Consider the following 18,002-nt stretch of genomic DNA (forward strand, 5'->3'; position numbering starts at 1 on the left):
AATGATCCACCACCATATTTTACAGTAGGTACGTGGTTCTTTTCTGTATATGCATCTTTCTTAAATGCAAAACCCACAACTGGTGTGTGTGGCCAAAGAGCTCTATTTTCATGTCATCTAAGCCTAGCACCGGTTTACATTTCAGTCATTTAGCAGACGCTCTTCTCCAGAGCAACTTACAGTAGTGAGTGCATACATTTTCATACTGATCCCCCATGGGAATCGAACCCACAACCCTGGCGTTGCAAGCACCATGCTCTACCAACTGAGCTACAAGGGACTACCGGTTCCAATCGAAGTGCCAATGCCGTTTAGCAAACTCCAAGGGCGTAATTTATCAATAGGCGCAAATTTGGCATGGGTCCTCAGATCCTCAAAAGGTTATACAGCTGCACAATCGAGAGCATCCTGACTGGTTACATAACTGCCTAGTGTGGCAAGTGCTCGGCCTACGACCGCAAGGCACTACAGAGGGTAGTGCGTACGGCCCAGTACATCACTGGGGCCAAGCTTCCTGCCATCCAGGACTTCTATATCAGGCAGTGTCAGAGGAAGGCCCTAAAAATTGTCAAAGACTCCAGCCACCCTAGTCATAGACTGTTCTCTCTGCTACCGCACGGTAAGCGTACCAGAGCGCCAAGTCAAGGTCCAAAAGGCTTCTTAACAGCTTCTACCCCCAAGCCATAAGAATCCTGAACAGCTAATCAAAGGGCTACCCAAACCCCCTCTTTTACGCAGCTGCTACTCTCTGTTTATTATCTATGCATAGTCAAGTTAACGCGACCTACATGTACATATTACCTCAACTAACCGGTGCCTCCGCACAATGACTCTACCGGTACCCCCTGTATATAGCCTTGCTTGTTATTTTACTGCATCTGTTTAATTATTATTATTATTATTTATTTTCTATTCATCAATTTTTTACTTAACACTTATCTTAACTTATTAAAGCATTGTTGGTTAAGGGCTTGTAAGTAAGCATTTCACTGTAAGGTCTACTACACCTGTTGTATTCGGCACGTGACAAATAAAATGTGATTTGATTTATATGTGGGCTCATTTCCACGCAAAGTGTGAGATTCATCAATAAGAATGTTTGATTGAGAGTGTGCGTAAATTCACTCACAGCCATGACCCCATAATTTGACCTCCAGTGCATTTGTTACGATAATAATCCATATAAAGTACAGTAATTTGTTAAATTAGAGGTACGTGTGAGGGTGAAACCATTGTTGAAATACTATAAAAACTGAGATAATGGAAAATTGATTGATCTGATCCTGCTCTGTTAGAAGATTTGGAACGCAATCCATTTCGCAGAGAACCTACTTTAAAAAGGTAAACACATGCCATTCCGGAGCACATCCAAATACTCTCCACCCTCTGGTTTTTGGCAACGGGCACTTTTCAGCGGGAGTTTGCCGATTGGCATGTCACAGCTCTCGATGAGTCAATGTAATCATTAGCAAAGCGACCAGTTACATACAATTTACAACAACAGGTTGAAGTCAATAGGGGTTTCTTTGGGTTCCCAAATAAGAACAGAACAATAGACAGCACCCACATCGCAAAAAATTACCATCCCAAAATGATTTCAACTATGTGAACAGAAAAAGGCTTCCACTATTTATGTGCAGGTGATAGGTTATGTGATGCGCAATAGACCCTGCTGAATGTGGTGGTATGGTGGCAAAGTGGAACGCACAACTCTTTCATTCTACAGAACAGCAATGTTAGCCTATAGGTTTTGAAAGATTTTGAAAAGCTGTTGAGGATGGATGGCTTGTTGGTGAGTGTTGTTGGTGAGTGTTGCCTACACATTTGAAGTATATTTTCCATTGCTAAAGCAACTTAAATTGTCCTAATGCTCCTCTCTTCATAGCAATGTTTTTATTTTTACTGGTCAAGCCACAACTGAGCAAGCCAAATAAAACCTTTTGGCTGTACTCAATCTCTGACACTAGCACCTCTTCCAGTCTCTGAAAGTTTTTTCCTTCGCTTTTTTTGGTTTCGTGGGGTACGGTGTTGTATTTTCCACACGGCTTTAAAGGGATGATTTTGACGATATGGTTAATTAGAGTAGTTTTGAAATGCAAACATCAAAGTCATGCACGAGCACATGAACAATTGGTATTTATCAATGTTATCTCCTACCGGTGTGCATATGACGCTCGTAGGATTGTTTGATAAATCACACTTTTTCTATGCGTACGACCATTCTAAATTCCGTTAGTAAGTAGTACGTTAGAATAGTTTTTACGCAATATTGATAAATGACACCCCAGGTGTTTACATTTGTTGGATGACATAAAGGTATTTGGTGATGCACACCAGTGGTGGGTTTTGCTTTGAAAGAACCCCACACCTAGTGTAAAATATGGTGGTGGGTCTTTAATGTTATGGGGCTATTTTGCTTCCACTGGTCCTGGACTTTACCCAGTAAAAGGACATTTTAGGCAATAATCTGTTTGCCTGTGCCAGGAGGCTGAGACTTGTCCAAAAGTGGATCTTCCAGCAAAACAATAACCCCAAGCACACATCAAAATCCACAAAGAAATTGTTAATTGACCACAAAATCAACATTTTGCAATGGCCATCTCAGTCTCCGGACTTTAACACCATTTAAAATCTATAGCTTGAATTGAAGAGGGCAGTCCATAAGCACAGACAAATGATATCAAGGATCTGGAAAAATTCTATATGGAGGAGGAATGGTCTAAGATCACTCCCAATGTTTTCATAAAACATTTTAGAAAAAGGCCCAGTGCCGTTATCCTCGCGAGGTGAGGTATTAAAAGGTATTGAACACAGGGGTGTCAATAATTTTGACCACTACCCTTTTGAGAGAAAAAGTATGACTTACTTCTCTGTGCAATTGTATAAGTAAAAAATAATATAATTTCCCATTTTTTGTGAGCATACAATATAGCTCAATATTCGATTTTTATTTTTTAACAGTCATTTTTGGTCATCTTTATCAAGGGTGTCAATAATTTCAGATCCCACTGTACATGTGCAGGTAGGTGATAAAGGGAGCGCTTACCTGACGTATACATTCCGTTTAGAAAAAACAAGAGCGAAACTAACAATACATAAAAAATTGTGTCAGGGGCAAGGTCCATCTCATAATCTCCATAACACATTTACTTTGAACTTCAAGTTGAGACATATCGATCACATCTTACAATGTTTATTGCATTCATCAGCATTTCCTTACACCTAGACTAAAAATAAACCCTCAAGTCAGTTGAATCAATGAACTTTTCCGCATCTACTGTATGTATTAACAATAGTTTTGGCAATCATGGCCAGAGAAAGCAAAATATCTTAAACAATGAAGGTAGACAAAATACTGTAGATCAGCTGAGCTATTCATTGTTTTATTTTTTTAAGTAAACATGAAAATATACAATAAAAGGGGAATGCATTGAAGTGCATACTAGTTCTTAAATGACATTGAGGGAATGGCAGGGTGAAATCTCCCCCATTTAGCTTGAGTGGACCGTTGTGCTCAGCAATGGAATGTCATCTTAAACTGCGGATCCCGTTTCACTGCAAGTGGAAAAAGTGACCACAAAACCTCCCGTGGAAATATGATATGGGATTCACGTGATGTCATAACAAGTCCCATCAGGATAAAGACATTCAAGAAGGCCTGATGTTGCAGTTACAAATACCATGCAAAGAGCTGACATGGTTCCCTATTCTACATAACAGAAAAACAAGTATGTTCTACACAGTGTATTTCTAACACATTGTGACGTTGCACTCCACTGAATGCGCTCATGGTTGGAAACAGACCAGGGTTCAGATACTATTCTAAATCAATACAAATACACCAGCTGTGTTTGATTGAGCTTGCCTGTTGCAATGGAACCAATTGACAAGTGCAAACCCTGCCCACCTGGCACTCCAGGCAGGCTAAGGCAAACGGTCAAAGAATTAAAATGATTTCAAATAGTGTATGAACCTAGGTCTGTCTGGTGGGAGATTAATTAGAAAGTCATTATATTTGACAAAGATCCGCAGGTTCACAGTTGGAAAGCAGTTCCGTTAGTAAGCAACTGTTACATTTTACCATTTGTAACGTGACATTACCCACTTTCCAACCGTATAATGGACTCACTTATCATGAAGGAGATTGGTTTGTAATGTAATAATGCACCATTATAATATGGATAAGAAAAGACAGACCTGGGTTCAAATACTATTTGAAATCTTTCAAAACGTTTAGCATTTGCTTTAGCCTGTCTGGAGTGCCATGTGGGCGGGGTTTGCCGTTTTGCGACTATTCAACTGGTTCCATTGCGCCATGCAAGCTCAATCAGGCCCAGCTTAAGTATTTGACATGATTTCAAATAGTATTTGAACCCAGGGGCCTGTTGCACAAAAGTAGAATTAAGACATCCGGGATAAATGACTCAGCTGAGCTCAATGAAGCCAAAACATGTGCGTCCAGGCTTAATTGGTTGCACAAAGACCAAGCCAGGATGAGCAGACACGGATTCATTAAGCCAGGTGAAACCAATCCTGGATAGGCGCGCGCTCACGGCTCACTCAAATAGACCCCGCCACAGATCACAGATTAACTGATTTACCATGGCAACTAGAGCCGCGTACTTTTCCCCGTCGGAAGCACAAATCCTCATGGAGGCATACGAGGAGGTAAAATATATAATTAAGAAGAAAGGCAACACCGCCACAGTGATAAAGCAAAGAGAAAAAGCGTGGCAAAGTATTGCAGACCGCCTGAATGCGTAAGTAGTGCACAATTACACACTCACCGCTCCGCTGAAACATCACAATTACAATTCAAATATTTAATTCACATCTCCAAAAATGCAGTTGTACTGTAATTATGAAACGGTTAAATTTTTAATTGAAATGCACTGCAGATATGAGTGAAATTGTGTAAAGTAACTCCATCACACTGTATAAAGCTATGATACATTTTTTGATATTGTCCATTGACGAACACTCTGCATTGCCAGTGATGTGCATTGATTGGTGTAATATTCCTCATCTTATGATTTCAGATGGTCTGCAATGCTGACTGTGTGATCAGCAATGTTGTGGCAAAATGGCCTGGCTCAGTCCATGACTCCAGAATCTTTCGGGCCTCTGAAATCTATCAGTGCCTATCACAAGGTAAGCCACACAACCCCTATTTATAACCATCATGGCTGTGTCAAGAATATCACTGTGTTTATGAGGTAGTAATGATGAGATTTTGTGTTGACAGGTGAATTCTCTGGTGTGTTGCTGGGAGACAGGGGGTATGGCTGCCAGCCTTTTCTCCTGACACCTTTCACAGACCCCCAGGAAGCACAGCAGGCCTACAACCATGCCCATGCCAGGACCAGGGCCAGAGTTGAAATGACCTTTGGCCTCCTGAAGGCACGCTTTCACTGCCTTCACAAATTAAGGGTCAGCCCTGTTAGGGCATGTGATATTACTGTGGCTTGTGCTGTCCTCCACAATGTGGCCTGCCTGAGGAAGGAGAGGGCCCCCAGAGTGCCACCAGCCATGGACTGGGACAATCCGGCAATCTTCCCTGATGACGACAGTGGTCGGCTGCTGAGGGACCAATATGTGTTGAATTATTTTAGTTAGTATGTGTGCTTTCAATTTTGGTTAAATATGTCCTGCGGTGGCAGAGGAATTTGGTTTTTTTTGGGTTCGTTTTTTGACGAATTTGGCCTCTTATGATGTTTGTGCGGTATACTGTGTGTAATACAAGGCTGCAGGGAGGCTACTGCATCCATTCATTTGTCTGTTCAGTTGATGTGTATGGATTTGTCCTGCATTTATTTTAGTGTGCAGACATGCAGGGTGTGTTATATACAGACCTTTGAATGTGTATGTATCATTTTGTATAATATGCTTGGATTCTGTGCTTTCCATCTTGTAGAGTCACTGTGACTTCAGTTTCGAAAGGAGCTGATGGTTTACCTGCTTTGTTTTGTCCTTATTCAATAAAGGAACATAATGTTACACATTGTGTTTTTATATTCATATGGAATGTGTATTTGTTTATATGACAGAGTACTAGGGCCACACTGAAGAAAAAGGATAAAGTCATACATTTATGAGGCTGGTTCTTTCTGCAGAAAAGCTACATATTGTTTTTACAGTTTTGATACTTATGACAATGTGATACTTAATATTCTGGCACATCAGCATGTCTTTGTTTATGAAACCATACTGAAGTACAATTTCACGAAATGCCCCACATCTGTCATTTTAACAACTGTCCTCCTTTAAAACAACTGGTTACAATATTATGACTTGTGTTTTTTTCCCCTCTGTGGCCCTAATATTCTATCATTTTATATATAGCCTTATAGTCTATGGGAAACTGTAAATTATCTAATGATAGCAACATCATCTAAAAATCATTTTTTATCCAAAATCATTGAAATTAATGATCACAAACGTTTAAATAATAACAGTGGGTCTAGTTATATGTGATAACAATGTATAGTGAGCAGTGAAATAACTATTGGTTTCCATTTGTGGTGACTGCTGACTGACATTAGGGATGAGATTAAATAGATCCTGGAATTTAGCCTGGTCTGGAGCAGGCTAGCTCCACAGAATAAATCTCCATGGTAATTTATACCATAACATATCCTCCTGCCCCCTATCCATCTTTAGTGCAACCGGATTACGGATCAATTGAGCCAGGATCACCAAGATATCCTGGCTTAATCCCTTATCCTAGTTTTGTGCAACAGGCCCCAGGTCTAGAAAGAGACAAACATAAGGTGGAAGACACTCCCTGTAATGCAATAAACCCTGTACCTTCTCCAAAACCCCCAACAAGAAATGCCTCATTTATAGCATTTATTTTCAGATTGAGATTACACCAAAACAAAATCAATATAATCAATCCAAAAGCTAATTCATTCATAAAACACTGCAACAATAAATAAAAAAAATAAAAAACTCAAACCCAGACTCTTTCGCGCATAAACTGCACTGCTAACTACTAAAGCACAGTATGACTTCTTAACACTATGTCAATAATAACATAACTAATTTGTATCTTTTCTCTGTTCCTCCTTGATGTTATTTAGTACTTACATAATGCTCCCTGGAACATTCCAAGTGAGGCCGGAGGGGGGGACAAGGCTATGACTCCGATTGCTAACTAATTCTACTCCTGATAGTTGGTGTAGTCCATGGTCCTAGCAGTGTGTGAAGCAGAGCCTTGACTAAACCAGCTCGAGCCAAGAGATACAGTAGAACAGCGGGGTGGGGAGGAGATCAGCTTTAATATTGCAGATAGATTGTAGCTTCCATCAATAGAATTGTCTGCATCATTTCCAATCACCCATATATTTCTTTGTATATATACATATATATATGTATGTATATATGTATGTATGTGTATATATATATATATATATATATATATATATATATATATATATATATATATATATATATATACATATATTTATATATATACATATATACACTACCATCACTCCTGTGTTCCAATGGCACATTTTGTTAGCTAATCCAAGTTTATCACTTAGCTAACACAACGTGCCATTGGAACACAGGAGTGATAGTTGCTGATAATCGGCCTCTGTACGCCTACGTAGATATTCCATTAAAAATCAGCCGTTTCCAGCTACAATAGTCATTTACAACATTAACAATGTTTACACTGTATTTCTGATCAATTTGATGTTATTTTAATGACTAAAAAATGTGCTATTCTTTCAAAAACAAGGACATTTCTTGTTTTTGACTCAACTTTTGAACGGTAGCGTATATACTGTCCGTCTGTGTATATATATATATACATATATATATAATATGAAAAATACAGTGGGGAGAACAAGTATTTGATACACTGCCGATTTTGCAGGTTTTCCTACTTACAAAGCATGTAGAGGTCTGTAATTTTTATCATAGGTACACTTCAACTATGAGAGACGGAATCTAAAACAAAAATCCAGAAAATCACATTGTATGATTTTTAAGTAATTAATTTGCATTTTATTGCATGACATAAGTATTTGATACATCAGAAAAGCAGAACTTAATATTTGGTACAGAAACCTTTGTTTGCAATTACAGAGATCATACGTTTCCTGTAGTTCTTGACTAGGTTTGCACACACTGCAGCAGGGATTTTGGCCCACTCCTCCCTACAGATCTTCTCCAGATCCTTCAGGTTTCGGGGCTGTCGCTGGGCAATACGGACTTTCAGCTCCCTCCAAAGATTTTCTATTGGGTTCAGGTCTGGAGACTGGCTAGGCCACTCCAGGACCTTGAGATGCTTCTTACGGAGCCACTCCTTAGTTGCCATGGCTGTGTGCTTCGTGTCGTTGTCATGCTGGAAGACCCAGCCACGACCCATCTTCAATGCTCTTACTGAGGGAAGGAGGTTGTTGGCCAAGATCTCGCGATACATGGCCCCATCCATCCTCCCCTCAATACGGTGCAGTCGTCCTGTCCCCTTTGCAGAAAAGCATCCCCAAAGAATGATGTTTCCACCTCCATGCTTCACGGTTGGGATGGTGTTCTTGGGGTTGTACTCATACTTCTTCTTCCTCCAAACACGGCGAGTGGAGTTAGACCAAAAAGCTCTATTTTTGTCTCATCAGACCACATGACCTTCTCCCATTCCTCCTCTGGATCATCCAGATGGTCATTGGCAAACTTCAGACAGGCCTGGACATGCACTGGCTTAAGCAGGGGGACCTTGTGTGCGCTGCAGGATTTTAATCCATGACGGCGTAGTGTGTTACTAATGGTTTTCTTTGAGACTGTGGTCCCAGCTCTCTTCAGGTCATTGACCAGGTCCTGCCGTGTAGTTCTGGGCTGATCCCTCACCTTCCTCATGATCATTGATGCCCCACGAGGTGAAATCTTGCATGGAGCCCCAGACCGAGGGTGATTGACCGTCATCTTGAACTTCTTCCATTTTCTAATAATTGCGCCAACAGTTGTTTCCTTCTCACCAAGCTGCTTGCCTATTGTCCTGTAGCCCATCCCAGCCTTGTGCAGGTCTACAATTTTATCCCTGATGTCCTTACACAGCTCTCTGGTCTTGGCCATTGTGGAGAGGTTGGAATCTGTTTGATTGTGTGTGGACAGGTGTCTTTTATACAGGTAACGAGTTCAAACAGGTGCAGTTAATACAGGTAATGAGTGGAGAACAGGAGGGCTTCTTAAAGAAAAACTAACAGGTCTGTGAGAGCCGGAATTCTTACTGGTTGGTAGGTGATCAAATACTTATGTCATGCAATAAAATGCAAATTAATTATTTAAAAATCATACAATGTGATTTTCTGGATTTTTGTTTTAGATTCCGTCTCTCACAGTTGAAGTGTACCTATGATAAAAATTACAGACCTCTACATGCTTTGTAAGTAGGAAAACCTGCAAAATCGGCAGTGTATCAAATACTTGTTCTCCCCACTGTATATATTTTCCTTTATGATTTTCCCTTAACCCTACCACCCCTCCCCTAATTTGAGTAAACTAATGGACAACACCACTTCGGCCTCTACTTCCAGCTTATACTGTACATACTATATACATTTTACGGAATAAATATACAGTCGTGGACAAAAGTTTTGAAAATGACAAGTATTAATTTTCACAAAGTTTGCTGCTTCAGTGTCTTTAGATATTTTTGTTAGATGTTACTATGGAATACTGAAGTATAATTACAAGCATTTCATAAGTGTCAAAGGCTTTTATTGACAATTACATGAAGTTGATGCAAAGAGTCAATATTTGCAGTGTTGACCCTTCTTTTTCAAGACCTCTGCAACCCGCTCTGGCATGCTGTCAAATAACTTCTGGGCCACATCCTGACTAATGGCAGCCTATTCTTGCATAATCAATGCTTGGAGTTTGTCAGAATTTGTGGGTTTTTGTTTGTCCACCCGCCTCTTGAGGATTGACCACAAGTTCTCAATGGGATTAAGGTCTGGGGATGTTTCCTGACCATGGACCCAAAACATATCACTTTGCCTTATGGCAAGGTGCTCCATCATGCTGGAAAAGGCATTGTTCGTCACTAAACTGTTCCTGGATGGCTGGGAGAAGTTGCTCTCGGAGGATGTGTTGGTACCATTCTTTATTCATGGCTGTGTTCTTAGGCAAAATTGTGAGTGAGCCCACTCCCTTGGCTGAGAAGCAACCCCACACATGAATGGTCTCAGGATGCTTTACTGTTGGCATGACACAGGACTGATGGTAGCGCTCACCTTGTCTTCTCCTGACAAGCTTTTTTCCGGATGCCCCAAACAACCAGAAAGGGGATTCATCAGAGAAAATGACTTTACCCCAGTCCTCAGCAGTCCAATCCTGTTACCTTTTGCAGAATATCAGTCTGTCCCTGATTTTTTTCCTGGAGAGAAGTGGCTCTTTGCTGCGTTTCTTGACACCAGGCCATCCTCCAAAAATCTTCGCCTCACTGTGCGTGCAGAAGCACTCACACCTGCCTGCTGCCATTCCTGAGCAAGCTCTGTAGTGGTGGTGCCCCGATCCCGCAGCTGAATAAACTTTAGGAGACGGTCCTGGCGCTTGCTGGACTTTCTTGGGTGCCCTGAAGCCTTCTTCACAACAATTGAACCGCTCTCCTTGAAGTTCTTGATGATCCGATAAATGGTTGATTTAGGTGCAATCTTACTGGCAGCAATATCCTTGCCTGTGAAGCCCTTTTTGTGCAAAGCAATGATGACGGCACGTGTTTCCTTGCGGGTAACCATGGTTGACAGAGGAAGAACAATGATTCGAAGCACCACCCTCCTTTTGAAGCTTCCAGTTTGTTATTTGAACTCAATCAGCATGACAGAGTGATCTCCAGCCTTGTCCTCGTCAACACTCACAACTTGTGTTAACGAGAGAATCACTGACATGATGTCAGCTGGTCCTTTTGTGGTAGGGCTGAAACGCAATGGACATGTTTTTTGGGGGATCCAGTTCATTTGCATGGCAAATAGGGACTTTGCAATTAATTGCAATTCATCTGATCACTCTTCATAACATTCTGGAGTGTATGCAAATTGCCATCATACAAAGTGAGGCAGCAGACTTTGTGAAAATTAATATTTGTGTCATTCTCAAAACCTTTGGCAATGACTGTATTTTACAATAGTTATCTTTTGTTTGTTTTTAATCCCATCCTCCATCTACCCTCAACCCCTCCCATCTATCTCTGAAGACCATCCAGATTGATTTCTATTTGCCTTATATTTTTAACTGTGCTGTTTCACAAACGTTCTAAACATTTTACAGACACAGTATATTTTACCTTAGTTACCTCGTAGTTTTTTTGCCCCACCCTTCATCTCCCTTCTACCCCTCCCAATCTATCTCTTAACATAAACTATGCAACTACTAAATGGAATCATGTAGTAATCAATATCATGTAGTAAACAAAAAAGTGTTAAACAAATCAAAATATATTTTAGATTTTAGATTCTTCAAAGTAGCCACCCTTTGCTTTGATGAAAGCTTTGCACAATCTTGGCATTCTCTCAACCAGCTTCATGAGGTAGTCACCTAGAATGCATTTCAATTAACAGGTGTTTCCTTTTTTCTTCTTTCCTTCTTAATGTCTTTGAAGTCTTAACACCATCCATTTTTTATTTTTAATTGCCATATATTTTCAACTGTGCTGTGATGTTTCACAAAGGTTCTGAACCTTTCTATTCTCATAGTTTTTCTACATATTGTACATTTTTGCTAAAAGTATTATTATATTATTGATCGATTGACTATGACTTTTCAAATTAACCAGCAGAGTTAATATTTGCAGAGTTAGCTCTTTCTCTGAAAACCCCCACTCAATAATTCAACCCCTCTTAGTAGCCCCTGTCCTCTCAAATATAATTTTTTATTTCCCATCTATCCTTCTATCTTTCTATTCCCCATCTCTCCCTCTCTCAACCCTGAGTCATGTTCCAACCATGTCCTCTGAAATATTTGCATCAATAGCATTTCTATCGATCCAGTTTTAATTAATGAGTTCTCATTCAGTGGCATCACAAACACATCACATGCTGCCAGCAGCATACCACCCTGCATACCACTGCTGGCTTGCTTCTGAAGCTAAGCAGGGTTGGTCCTGGTCAGTCCCTGGATGGGAGACCAGATGCTGCTGGAAGTGGTGTTGGAGGGCCAGTAGGAGGCACTCTTTCCTCTGGTCTAAACAAAGATCCCAATGCCCCAGGGGAGTGATTGGGGACACTGCTCTGTGTAGGGTGCCATCTTTCGGATGGGATGTTAAACGGGTGTCCTGACTCTCTGAGGTCATTAAAGATCCCATGGCACTTGTCGTAAGAGTAGGGGTGTTAACCCCGGTGTCCTGGTTAAATTCCCAATCTGGCCCTCAACCATCACGGTCACCTAATAATCCCCAGTTTACAATTGGCTCATTCATCCCCCTCCTCTCCCCTGTAACTATTCCCCAGGTCGTTGCTGCAAATGAGAACGTGTTCTCAGTCAACTTACCTGGTAAAATAACGGAAAAATAAAAATAAAAATAAAATCTGCAGAGTAACAGAGCATGATGTAACCCATGTACAGTACCAGTCAAAAGTTTGGACACACCTACTCATTCAAGGGCTTTTCTTTAGTTTTACTATTTTCTACATTGTAGAATAATAGTGTAGACATCAAAACTATGAAATAACACAAATGGAATCATATTGTAATAAAACAACTGTTAAACAAATCAAAACATATTTTATATTCTCCAAAGTAGCCACCCTTTGCTTTGATGAAAGCTTGCACATTCTTGGCATTCTCTCAACCAGCTTCATGAGGTAGTCCCCTGGAATGCAGTTCAATTAACAGGTGTGCCTTGTTGAAAGTTAATTTGTGGAATTTCTTTCCTTATTAATGCATTTGAACCAATCAGTTGTGTTGTGACAAGGTAGCGGTGGTAGACAGAAGATAGCCCTATTTTGTTATGCAAGAACAGCTCAAACAAGCAAAGAGAAACGACAGTCCATATCAGACATGAAGGTCAGTCAATCCGGAAAATCTCAAGAACTTTGAAAGTTTCTTCAAGTGCAGTCACAAAATCCATCAAGCGCTATGATGAAACTGGCTCTCAATAGGACCGCCACAGGAAAGGAATACCCAGAGTTACCTCTCCTGCAGAGGAAAAGTTCATTAGAGTTACCAGCCTGAGAAATTGCTGCCCAAATAAATGTTCCACAGAGTTCAAGTAACAGACACATCTCAACATCAACTGTTTAGAGGAGACTGCGTGAATCAGGCCTTCATGGGAGAATTGCTGCAAAGAAACCACTACTAAAGGATACCAATAAGAAGAAGAGATTTGCTTGTGCCAAGAAACACAAGCAATGGACATTTTACCAGTGGAAATCTGTCCTTTGGTCTGATGAGTCCAAATTTGAGATTTTTGGTTCCAACCGCCGTGTCTTTGTGAGACACAGAGTAGGTGAACGGACGATTTCTACATATGTAGTTCCCACTGTGGAGGAGGTGTGATGGTGCGTTGCTGGTGACACTGTCTGATTTATTTAGAACTCAAGGCACATTTAACCAGCAAGGCTACCACAACATTCTGCAGCGATTTGTCAAACCATCTGGTTTGTGCTTAGTGGGACTATCATTTGTTTTTCAACAGGACAATGACCCAACACACCTCAAGGCTGTGTAAGGACTATTTGACCAAGAAGGAGTGATGGAGTAATGCATCAGATGACCTGGCCTCCACAATCACCCGACCTCAACCCAATTGAGATGTTTTGGGATGCGTTGGACCGCAGAGTGAAGGAAAAGTAGCAAACAAATGCTCAGCATATGTGGGAACTCCTTAAAGACTGTTGGAAAAGCATTCCAGGTGAAGCTGGTTGACAGAATGCCAAGTGTGCAAAGCTGTCATCAAAAATATATATAAAATATATTTTGATTTGTTTAACACTTTTTTGGTTACTACATGATTCCATATGTGTTATTTCATAGTAGTCAAAATAAAGAAAAACCCTTGAATGAGTACATGTGTCCAAACTTTTGGACTGGTACTGTAAGTGCAGATAACAATTGGCTTACAGTAGGCTATTTAGCATCTCCACAGAACACAAGGTGATTACTTGCCGTACGTGGTTTTAGCAGCCATTGGTAAAACATTACATATGGCATTCAAGCTTGCAATAAGGCTCAGTAGATATACATATATGGAAATGTCTGCTTAAAGCAAGCTTGCTGACATTAGATTATAATTGTTCTCACCAAATTCTCATCGAATGTCGTGAAGCTTGCTATAAGCAGATATCTTCTGTGGTAATTCAATTACACAAGAGCACCATACTAGTATATCAAAGCAGATGTTTGATCCAATAGTAGTCCAACTCCTGATGCAGTTAGCCACACTGCAGTAATATGCCCAGTCAGTCGAGTGAAATCAGAGAGCGCTTCTCCACATGGTAAAACAATCATGTCTGCTTTATTACGCTGCATCTCTAGCTGTGTGAACTACCTGAATATGCCCCAGTGTTGTGTTCAGTGGGAGCAATAAAGGAGTTAACTTACTTTGAGGCCCGGACTCTAGTCTAGCAGTGACACTCACACCTTCAGAACCGCATACATAAGTATAAATACGAAGAAAAACATGACAGTGATGCCCCCCGCTGATGACATCACATAATGACTCACCCTCTGGTCTGTAGTGGGCCACGATGGTGACAGTCTGCCCAGCGTTTTTCAGTGCCGCCGCCGCCTGCTCGTGAGTGGCGCTGCGGAGGTCCACCCCGTTCACCTGCAAGCGGGAAAAGCAGAAAGGAGACAAGTCATCAGGTTCATGTTCATGCTAATCAAGCAACCTCACTCTCACAAGACTTTAGTCAACCAGGCAAGTATTCGAGAACACATTATATTTTACAATATCGACCTGATCAAGTGTAGCAAAGCAGACAAATGGAGAAAAAAGCTAAACTTAAAAAGAAAAATATCAGTGCCTTCAGAAAGTATTCATACCCCTTGACTTATTTCACATTGTTTTATTGTAGCCTGAATTCAAAATGTATTAAAAAAAATAATAATCTCACACATCTACACACAATACCCAACTATGAAAAAGTGAACATTTTTCAAATTGTGTTAAGACATTTTTTACACTTAAAAAAAAACAAAAACATTTGATATAAAGGCTGTAACAAACAAAATGTGGAAAAAGTCAAGGGTTGTGAATACTTTCTGAAGGCACTGTATACAGCAGACAACATGAATAGGGTGTAACACAGAGCATTAAAAACACAATGGGACACAAGTGGTACTAAAAAAACTGTTCAAACAGGTAAGACTGGAGCTCATTTTGACTATCCCCAGTGTCAGGACCCGGTGAGAGAAACAGTCACTAATAGTCGGCAGAACCCAGAAGATGAGGCAGACTCAGCAGTACTAGAGATGGTGGTTTAATAAAAGGACAAGATCTTCAGGCAAAGAATATAAATCCACCACGTCCAAAAATAAAGCCAAGAGGCACAAAATGGATATCCTCCAAAATACAAAGAAACTCCACAAAGTGGTAAAAACAGCAGGGAAAAACAAACCTCAAAAGACTACTCAAAAATACACAAGCACTAAACCAGAGAACCTCTGGAAAATCCAATAAGAGAAATATATGTTCACAACAAGGCTGGGGCTGGGTGCTAACATACAAACACTGAGCAAAGAACTGAGGAACACACAGGGTTTAAATACTAACAAGGGAACGACACACAGGTGCAAACAATAATTAGAGCAAGGAAAAAACAAAAGGTACAAAAAAGGTGCAATGGGGACATCTAGTGACCAAAACCTGAACAGTCCTGGCCAAAACCTGACACCCAGTAGGCGAAATTGGTTGTAATGACGACATTGCGACGAGCTTGGCCCGCTGGGTACAGTGACTTACACACGACTGGCGATGATGGAAATATCTGTGCGAATGGATTGAAGATTGTATTTGCACATTCCATTTTGTGTGTGTTAGTGTAGCATGTCTGTGCCCATGTGTGTAAGTGCAATAGTGTGTTTGAAGATGTTCTTACAGAGACAGTGTATGGCGGTGTGTGTGTGTGTGCTCGAGTGCCAGCATGAGTGTGCACTTGTGCGTCTATGGCAGGTTATCCTTACAGAGACGAGGCGGTCTCCTTTCCTCAGCTCGCCACACAGATCTGCAGGTCCCCCTGCCAGGATGAAGGAGATGAAGATGCCCTCTCCGTCCTCTCCACCCACTATGTTGAAGCCCAGGCCCGTCGCCCCTCTGTGGAGCACCACCTTCCTGGGCTCTCTGGGAAGACACGACAAAGAATAATGGACAAAGTCCTCAGTCAGATTATTTCTCCAAAGGAATATGGTGGTGGTTGTGAATCCTCGTAGTAAAGTCCATAGATTAAAAAACAAAAACATCAAAAGGTAACATTTTATATTAAGTATGCTCTTATACCTGTGTAGTAACAGTCACAGTAGTAACAACATCATATTAACATATTACAAAACAATACACACAATACTGCTATTGCTACTACAGTGCTTGATTCACCCCTCTCACACTACATACTGTAAATCTGGCAATTTCATTGGAAGCATTCCAACAATTATTGGTACTGTATTGGTATTTTTGCAATGAGCTTTTACTACAAGTTTTTCTCTGAGGAGTAGACCAGAGAACTCTCCCAAAGGAGCATGCCATTGCCCGACAAACACACCAAAGGCCCACCTTGTCTCCAGAATAAAACATTAATAAAGTTCCCACGCTGTCGAGTTTCTATTTGTTTGACACTGAAAATATTGTTTTGTAGCTAAAAGGGCACGGGTCATTATAACTGCGCTATAACATCAATATTTTGAACTATTGAACCAATACATGTCATTTTAATATACAACCACTAGGGGGAAAATGGCCATGTTAATTCTCGTGATGTGCGGATACAAGGCTGGAGAGATGACATTTTACTATGTATTACTTAGGCACAATCTGGATGGTTCTTCATCTCTTAAATGCTTAAATCTTGTTTCAATCACTATTATATATTACCCATTGATTTTTTACCGCTAGAACCACTTGGCCTCAAGTCATTCTGACTGCAACATTCTAACATTTCATTCGTTTAGGTTACTGTAGGCTATACGTAACAACAAAAACAAACAAAATCATCTGTTCAATCAATTTTGTTTGTGGAATGCCTGTTACAACTATGAAACAGAACTTCAGTGCTGGAAGACGGTAATAGCTTATTTTTATGACAAAATAAAACAAATACCCCAACTACCAACACCCACAGTCAGCAAGACGTCTCGTCAAATATGAAAACATCACTAGCCTAAACATAAGCGGCAAGTAGCCTTGATAAAGTGAAAATCTGCACAAACGCAATAATGCCTATATAATGAATATAAGTGTCGATATGACAGCAATCGAGCTCGTGCCAGTGCGTCTTCACACAACGGCATCAGTTGGATTTAATTTAGCGGTTATCCCTTGTCCTAACAGTTGACACAAATCTTTGTAACTTTCACTTGCTTGACACACTGACAGACCTTTGTTTAGTTGTAGTGCATAACAGTCTCCGGTTCTCTCTTTATTGAGTCCCCTTTGTCTTGTCATTTTTCAGCACCGCTGTGCAGGTGCCTTATTTTTGCGCAGAGGGAGCTCCCGTCTCACTTTGTTCATGGTGCCGGCCAATTGTCCATGGTCACATTTCTCCCCTTGCCTCAAGCCTCATCACCACATTCTCTGGCAGTTGCTCACCAGCTGCCCGATGTGGATCTTTTCCCAGACATTGAAAGCCAGCATGTACAATTACGCACGCGTTCACTGTGTAGCCTACTCCAAGTAGGCCAGAGTAGACTAATGAGACTGATTTTTGGATACATTCCACTTTGATATTATAATTAGAACAGATCAAGACAATAGAATGGCCCGCCCTGTTCTTCATTCACAATTGGTAATTACACAATTATGGATTGTTCGCTTCCACTCGCTCATCAACTCACCCATTCTCTGC

At 40.7% G+C, this 18,002-nt stretch overlaps 1 protein-coding gene and 1 long non-coding RNA gene across 21 annotated transcripts in view; one reads left to right on the forward strand and one right to left on the reverse strand.

Annotated features, from left to right (window-relative positions):
• LOC139551227 (disks large homolog 1-like) overlaps positions 1-18,002 on the reverse strand; it is a 279,300-nt gene that overhangs the window by 41,450 nt on the left and 219,848 nt on the right. For all 20 annotated transcript variants that reach the window (XM_071362713.1, XM_071362704.1, XM_071362706.1 and 17 more), the window contains 2 exons: positions 16,129-16,285; positions 14,668-14,770 (listed from right to left, as the gene is read on the reverse strand). In XM_071362713.1, the coding sequence (XP_071218814.1) occupies positions 14,668-14,770; positions 16,129-16,285 (260 nt within the window). The remainder of the gene's footprint in view (positions 1-14,667; positions 14,771-16,128; positions 16,286-18,002) is intronic.
• LOC139551230 (uncharacterized) lies at positions 5,033-5,997 on the forward strand. Its single transcript, XR_011670236.1, has 2 exons — positions 5,033-5,151; positions 5,246-5,997. It is a non-coding gene; the product is annotated as an uncharacterized lncRNA (long non-coding RNA).

Source organism: Salvelinus alpinus, chromosome 23, assembly GCF_045679555.1.
Source record: "Salvelinus alpinus chromosome 23, SLU_Salpinus.1, whole genome shotgun sequence".
NCBI classification, from domain to species: Eukaryota; Metazoa; Chordata; class Actinopteri; order Salmoniformes; family Salmonidae; genus Salvelinus; species Salvelinus alpinus.